General features: G+C 38.3%; 1 protein-coding gene across 2 annotated transcripts in view; it reads left to right on the top strand.

The window, feature by feature from the left end:
- Positions 1 to 8,565, top strand: part of dnah5 (dynein, axonemal, heavy chain 5) — a 120,223-nt gene that overhangs the window by 57,973 nt on the left and 53,685 nt on the right. For both annotated transcript variants that reach the window (XM_032517722.1, XM_032517723.1), the window contains 5 exons: positions 658 to 788; positions 1,489 to 1,642; positions 5,888 to 6,155; positions 6,942 to 7,065; positions 8,152 to 8,259. In XM_032517722.1, coding sequence (XP_032373613.1) covers positions 658 to 788; positions 1,489 to 1,642; positions 5,888 to 6,155; positions 6,942 to 7,065; positions 8,152 to 8,259 — 785 coding nt within the window. The remainder of the gene's footprint in view (positions 1 to 657; positions 789 to 1,488; positions 1,643 to 5,887; positions 6,156 to 6,941; positions 7,066 to 8,151; positions 8,260 to 8,565) is intronic.

Raw genomic sequence — 8,565 nt, forward strand, 5'->3', positions numbered from 1 at the left:
TTCATTTTTGTATTGAATTTCTGCAACAAAAGAAAAAAAATGCATCCATTTACTAAACCTAACAAAAGAAAAATGTAGAGAGGCTTCAAGTGAAACTGCAATGTAAAACACAAACTATGGTCAATACAATATACTATAATCTATTGTATAAGGGCAGACCTGACACATAAAATAATGCACATTTTGTAATTCCCCTGATATTAGTGTTTTTATGACACTGGGCCATGACTGACTAAATGTTCCTGTTGAGAGAGAACATGTGTTATTGTTTTGAAAGAATTATTTGATTGTGAGACATGTTTGCAGGGTTTTGGTAGATATATTGGTAGATAGATAGATTGGTAGGTAGATAGTGTATTGTGTTATAGTATTTTGAAAATTAGTGTTAGAGTTTAGTTTACAATGTGTGATTTTAAGCGTAAAGTTATCCGTTTTGCCAGTTGTGTGTTGGTGCGTCAAGAGTTTAGGAAAATTTTCAAGGTATTAAAAATATTGTCATAGCAATTGAAAAAAACTGTAAAATGCTTGCTTGCTTTCTCACTTTGCACTACATCTCCCTTTCTATCTCTCTTGCTGTTTGCACTTGCAACTTGTCACATATAGATTTTCCCGTTATTAATTATAGATTTATGTGTATGTTTGGTTTTGTGTATGTAGGTGTCGAGGATAATCCGGACACCTGGAGGTAACGCCTTGTTGGTGGGTGTTGGGGGTTCAGGCAAACAGAGCCTGACCAGACTGGCTTCATTCATAGCTGGATACAAGATCTTCCAGATCACTCTCACACGGTAATGCTCACATACAATAGGCGTATATGCATGCACACACACATCTGCAACATAAAGTTGTTCAGGTTCTATGACTTTTGAATGATACAGAGTCACTTTATAACAAAAATATGTAGTCAATTTGAGTCAATTTGCAAAGCTATCCCTAAAGCGCGGCACCATGTATCGCTGGCTTGTTACAGTATGTTTAATGAAGAGACCAACAGGCACCTGCCTCTCTCTCTCTGGCTCTCCCAACCTGTCAAATGTTTTTCTTCCTCAGTCCCGCATGTGCATTTGTCGCCTTCATATTTCCAGTCTTGTGCTTTTTTCCTCACAGATTTTAGTGTTTGGGATCAATATGTCTAAGCCTCTGGACTTCATAGCCCTGTTGGCACAAAACAGGCACCTTGATATTTTTCTCTTTTTCTACACACACAGACAGTTGCCTGTCCCACGCACATCCAGTACAGTTATGTCTCTATTTCTCATGCAGACTCAGTTCAACTCTCATCTGAAACCTAACTTTTTTATTTCATTCATGTTAAATATCCCTTTTAAATATTACTGTCATCCTGACTGTGTTACTCTGTTGCTTCTCTTCATTTAGTTTCTCATCCATGTTTTATGCAATTATTCTACCCATTCAACTTCTACTTTCACACTTGATTTTTTCCATCTCTAATTACGTATTTATTTTATGTATTCTGTTTTTTGGCAGCTCATACAACACAGCCAACCTAATGGATGACCTGAAGGGTTTGTACAGAACAGCTGGCCAAAATGGCAAAGGCATCAGCTTCCTCTTTACTGACAATGAAGTCAAAGACGAGTCCTACCTTGAGTACATGAACAACGTCCTGTCATCTGGAGAGGTCAGAAACACAGACATAGAAATAACACACAAAATCACACATACATACATTGATATAATAATATAAACTTCACAATTTAATGGGAAGTTGTTAAATATGCTAAATACATTTAAGAAGAAAGAAGAAAGCAGCTGATAAGATTTCAGAGTTCAATTCTTGTCATAGTAAAAGTTCCCCCTTGGTTTGGTGCTGTGAACTAGGAAAAAACACAGGAAATCTAAATTCTGGCTCATAGGAAACATACCAGCCATATAGTTTAGACATATACAAATACATACAGTATATTAGACATGTTTTGAGGGTATGAAAAACAGACAAATTCAATATTAAGAGTGGTGCCCGGGGAAATTATCTTTTGATGAATGTCCTGGCACACATGTACTTTTACAGTGGTTTTGATAATAAACACATACCCTTTATTATGAGGGAAGCCTACTGTTGATATACAAAGCTGCTACACTGACTCAGATAATCACATGGACACAATTTTGGGTTTTTTAGCACAAAAGCTAGCATTCACTTTTGATACGAAGTCAGCGACAGCACAGACAAGAAACCATGTTGTCTCTTTCTGGTTTATGAGTAGTGCAGTTTATCTCAATTCAATCCAATTAAAAAGCAAATTGCATGTTTGCTGTCAATGTGATAGTATTTCACAAATATTTTCTCATTGATTTGGATGTAATGAAGCTGTAACAGAAGAGACAGATACAGCTAGAGCTGCATTGCTTTGCATTTAAGCTGCAGAATAGTATTTTTCCTGTATTACTGTATTAACAGCAGCAGGAGGTAGCTTTAAGGTCAGGTTTACACATTTCTCTGCTGCAGTCCCAGAATCATCACCATTGTACTGGATCCCAGTGGCTGTGTGTTACTGGGTCAAATAAAACATTTCCAAAGCTCTTTTCTCTGATCCTCTAACTTACTATCCTCTTTAGCTCCCTCCTTTCCTCTTTCTCATACATATTTTCCTCAACACTTACAGAACTCCCCCTCATGTGCTGTTCCTTCCTGTTCCCACTCATCCTTTGCCTTTTCCTCTCATTGTCTGTTTTTCCTTCTGGCTTTCTTGATGTTCTGACTGTGATATTTCCCCTTGTTGTCCTCTTATTCCCTTCCTCCTCTGTCTGGTCTTACTTCACTGTTGTCCTCTTTGCCTTTGCCAATTCCTCTCATCTCATCCCTCATTTCCCTGTGTTTTTCCCCTGCATAATAAGGGCATCTAAACTCCTTCGTCATCATCCAAATTTACTTTACATCTCCTCTTTGGGTAATCCTTTCTCCTCCTTCCTAATGGTCTTAATTCATATTAAAGGACAGAACAACAAAAATGCCATAGCAATGACCTCATCACCAAATATGCCATCACAATAAAATTAAAAAAGGGATCTGTGAATAGCAACTTTAAAGATAACATAAGTTAAGTTAAAATAGTTAGTGTGAGCATTACAAGATCATTCAGGAAACTGCCTGGTATAAGCTAATTAGCTGGTAAAAAACAATCTGTTGTAGGCATTTACAAAATAGTGTTGGCACATTCTAGTATTATGTCAAGTCCTGTAAACAACAGATTTTTGGAGAAACATTAATTAAATGTGCTGAGTGAACTACTTATTTTAAACACGCCTAATGTCAAGCTATTTAAATCATATACAGTATCTTGCTCCCAGATACTTCTCCATCAGGCTGTCACTTGTATTACTGCTTTGTGCTGACATGAGAGACTTGCAACTATTTCTCAACTCCCACCGCTTAGATGTTTGTGTTCTGTGATCTTTATGTTATGTACTTCTAATCCGACATGGCCCCATTTTATAACAGCATCTTAATGCTAAGCATTAAGCCCATCTTTTATGTTTTCTCACATTGAAAAGAATGTTTGATGCAACACAATTGATGTTTGTTAAATCCTAAAATTAGCTTTCAAACCAGCCATATGTTTTGCATTCATTGGCTGATTTACGTGCCATTACACATCACTATCCTCTTCCCCTATTGGTTGTGTACATTATTATCAACATTTTAGCAATACGAGCAGCCAGTGATAACAGCCCTGGGTGCTTTGTACCCTTATCTTTTCTTTACCTCATATTTCTTTCCAGATTTTCCCTTCTTTCACCTTTTGTTACCTTCTTATTTCAAGGTCAAGGTCAAGGTCAAAGTTTATTTATATAGCACATTTACAAACAGTCACTACCGCCCCAAAGTGCTGTACAATTATAAATAACAACATAAGAAGAAGGCATAACAAATATCCAGATAAAATTGAATATGCCAAAAAACAACAAAAATACAACAGATAGAAAGCTTTGCTCGAATCAATACAACCACAAAAATGTCACAGCTCAGCTTGTGTTAAAAGCCAGTGCAAAGAGATGAGTTTTTAAAAAGTGATTTAAAACTCTCAATAGAGGAAGCTGCTTAATGTTCAGGGGGAGAGAGTTCCAGAGCTTGGACCTGCCACGAGAAAGCTCTGTCCCCTCTGGTCTTCAGTCTTGTTCTGGGACAGTCTAAAAGCACCTGGTCAGCGGACCTAAGTGCTCTGACGGAGTGTGCAAAACCAGCAATCGGATAAATATGATGGTGCCAGCCCATTCAGGATTTAAAAACAACACATAAGATCTTAAATGAACTCAAAAACGACAGGCAGCCAGTGGAGAGACGACAGTACAGGGTGATGTGGTCATAGCGCCTTTTCCTGTCAGCAGGGTGCAGCCGCATTCTGGAAACTGTAATCGGTGAACTGAAGACTATTTACTCTTTTCTCATTTTTTTCTTTTCTGTCTTCCTCATTTTCCGTTAGCCTATTGTTTTTTCTAATCTCTCTTTTAATTTCTGTTGCTCACTCTCTGCCTTATCACAATAGCATCCGTATCCACCCACTGTTCCACCTCCGGCCCCTACTTCTCCCCTGCCTCTACCTCCATTCTGAATCACAATTTAAGCAGCAAGTGCTTTACCAGGGAGGTAAATAGAAGTGGGGACCAGAGTTTGTGTCTAGGTGTTTGTGATCAGGTTGTGTGTGTGTGTGTGTGTGTGTGTGTGTGTGTGTGAGTGTGTGTGAGTGTGTGAGTAAGTGAGTGTGTGTGTGTGAGAGGTTTGTGCTGCAGAAGTGTTACAGTACGATGACTGCGTGTGAGAAACAGTGACAGAGAGAGAAATAAAGAGGAAGAGCGAGCTGTTAGTGTGAGGTTGTTGTAATATGTGAGAGTAACCCTGCAGATGGTTAGAGACATGGTGCTTTTTATCACAACACCACCCCAAGGCTCTTTCCTGCTCTCTTTCCTCTGTTACCCGCTCTCTTGTTAACTAGTGATTTGGTAAAAAGGCACAAAAAATGTGTGAAAGGATGCAGTGCCACTATCCCCTTCCTGTCAAACCTGGACAAATTGTGTGTGTGATTCCATAATGAAGATTTTTTTGTTTGATTTCCCAACACCAGGCTAAGGCAATACGTTAGATGAGCTGTGTTTCAACAAGTGCGAGCAACTCTGTGTCTAACCAATTGAAAAATAAAAATGTCCACAACTACATTAAATAAATTAGAAACACTGTTTAAACCCCATAATTATGTACATTAACCAGCTGCTAGGCAATACAGAATTAATAAAGAGCTAGAGACAAATGCCAGAAGTAAAACGGAGTAGTTGGAAAGTTGAGCACAAGATGACATATACTCAACATAAGAAATTAATCAAAGAAATCTCAGCACTTCAGTGGTTAATTTTAAATATGGGAATCATAAAATTTGAATTCATTCATTACCTGGCCATGTTACTGTTTGGAAGACCTTTTTTCAAATTGTGCTTCTCTTAATTTTGCCACTAATTGTCTCCAATTAAAGATTATTATTTGAAAGTCTAGTCTGCATGAGAAATTCAAGATTGAATTAAGCCCTCATTTGTCATACTAAACAGGCAGTACCAGAGTGCTGTAAGAAAACATTTGAAATTGTATGTTGAAGTTGAATTGAAAAAAGAACTACCACCACAAGTACTGCTTACAAAGCATATATTAAAGAGAAAGTAGACATCGTTAAATGGTTAAAATTGCATTTTAATTTTGTGTCCACAGGAACAAAATTAAAAAGACAAAGGGGTAGATTAAATCAAACAAAATCATTTATCCCAGACAAATCTACTGACACAGTTCAGCCAGTATTTTTTAGGACAAAAAACTTAAAAAGAGACATAAAGCTGGTTAGATCATGTAATTTGACATTATTGTGTGTGTTTCTATCCTCAGGTGTCCAACTTGTTCGCTCGTGATGAGATTGACGAGATCCTCAGTGATCTCATCCCTGTTATGAAGCGGGAGTTTCCCAGACGACCGCCGACTAATGAAAATCTTTATGAGTATTTCATGTCAAGAGTCCGACATAATCTCCATGTTGTTCTGTGCTTCTCGCCCGTTGGGGAAAAGTTTCGCAACCGAGCCTTAAAGTTTCCTGCATTGATATCTGGTTGCACCATGGACTGGTTCAGCCGGTGGCCAAAAGATGCTCTTGTTGCAGGTACATTTCACAGACAATTTTTATTTTATATTGATATGAGCTGCCTGGTAGCATTTGTTTCCCCAATATGCATCCCTGTACTCTATCTTCCATTCTAGAGTGGCTGCTGTAATTTTTTTGGTGCTGTAAAATCTGATTGAACTTGAATATTACAACTTTCAATTATCACAGTCAGCTTGTTCACAGTGTGTCCTATGTGCTTTCTGATTACTGAAAGTCAGAACAAAATAGAACTTTTCAAATTATCTTTGTTAGACAACTCAGACTTCTGGGAATCCATGCTGCCATTTCCTCATCTATAATTTGTCCTTCATTAATGTCTATGATTGATCTCATAGGCGTTGCTTCAGAATGTTGCCTTTAACCGATACTGATATAGATGGCAAATACATTTTTAATACAAACAAATATAACAAGTCTTAATTTTTTCAGTTATTTATTATCTGTGCATCTAATGTTGTCCTGAAAAACAAATCTTGCACCACATTATCGAATTATCTCCTGCTGTCTCCTTCTGTTTCTGAATGTCCATTCCATATTTTGTCAAATCATCAACAGAAGAATGACACAGATGTTGCAGTATTACATGTAACCAATAATCCATAATGTCCCATGCAATTACACTCAGTAATTCCTGTTTGGAAAACAATCAATTTGAATTTCTTACAGCATGTCAGAATTGAGCAGTAAAGAAGCTGGTTTCAGTAATCAATGTCAACTCTCTCTGTAGGTTTCTCCACTTAATTCAGCTGTCTCTCATTCTCCCTCCTCCATCTTTTGGTCCAGTTTCAGAGCACTTCCTGTCAGTCTATGATATTGACTGCTCACCCGAGGTTAAAAAGGAGGTAGTCCAGTGCATGGGTTCCTTTCAGGATGGCGTGGCAGAGAAGTGTGTGGACTACTTCCAAAGGTACAGTGTTTTGTTAAACAGATTGCCTCTCTGTATCTAAGGCAGCAATCAGACAGTTTGATAAATACTGTTAGTAATACAAGAGCGTATCTTTATTTATTTATATAGGTACTATTTATATTTTTTGAGAGCATTTTATGACTTTATTAGAGAGCTGATAATACAAAAATAGAAATGAAAACTTTGTGCAAATGCTACGTATGCTATTTACAAAACAAAACATACAATTTACAATTTAAACATACAACCCCCCGTTGTGCCCATCAACCACCCAAACAAAGATAGACACAGCATTGCTCAAGACCACACAACACAACAACAAAACAGACAATAAACCATAAACCAAACATACATACTGTAAGTATAAATGGAAACACCATAATCCTACCATACACATCGCTCCCCAGCACAAAGCCTCCCAGAAGCCCCCCAGAAAGCTCAGGTTATTTCCTTATTTTCTAATGCAGACATCCGAACTGGAAAACCGTCTATGCAACACACCCCCAAACGCAGCAACCCCAACCATCCCGCGAGCCCACTCTCAAACCAACAACACCTCCACATTCCTCCATCCTGTCAAAACAAATCCACCTGGACATCTTTAAACCAGTTTGGACCCAGCCTCCCATGTGCCCATCCTTTCGCTTAGAACCGACCCATCCCCCAGAACAAACAGTCTTGGGCTGAATGGAACCCGGTTCCTGCAATCTGACACAGGCCACCATGCATCCTGATCCAAAACTCCTAGACCTCACTACTGGACCACAGGACAAGAAGCAACTCGTCCACCCACCCCCAACAACCCAGTATGTCTTTCAGACAAATTCTACACAATCTGGAGGGAATCCAACAGAAGCGATGCACAATCCTGAACTGAATGAGGATCACCCCAACATCACGCGAGACAGCTCCAACATTCCTAGAGATTCTGTCCCATGCCTCACTATTCACTGCAACACTCAGATCCCCCATCCACATCCCCCCCAAGACCAAACACCACCATCCTCCAGACCTACATAAGCAAAGAATGATTCTCCTGCTTTTTATTAGATGAAATTAACCTACTGTAATTTAATTTAAATCTAGATACCGACGCTCGACCCACGTCACACCTAAGTCCTACCTGTCCTTCATTCAAGGCTACAAGACCATCTACAAGGAAAAGAGGTCTGAAGTCCAGACCCTGGCCAACAGGTAAGCAGAATTATAGGATTAAGTTAGATATGTGTTATACTTAAAATTACAATGTTAACATATACTGTAATGTGTTTTAGCCTTTCTAAAATTTAAGTTTTCATTCCACCTTTGAATCAATACTTCTGCTGCATATTGTCTACATCACTTACAATTAGTGAGGGTTGGTTTGTAATGTATTTGAAATGATAATAGATTAATAAAGTTGTTGAACCTTAAATCTGTAGTCTTCATTCATGAGTAGTGTGTGTGTGTGTGTGTGTGTGTTTGTGTGTGTGTGTATATATATATATATATATAAATACA

This window comes from Etheostoma spectabile, chromosome 6 (genome assembly GCF_008692095.1).
Source record: "Etheostoma spectabile isolate EspeVRDwgs_2016 chromosome 6, UIUC_Espe_1.0, whole genome shotgun sequence".
Taxonomy (NCBI): domain Eukaryota; kingdom Metazoa; phylum Chordata; class Actinopteri; order Perciformes; family Percidae; genus Etheostoma; species Etheostoma spectabile.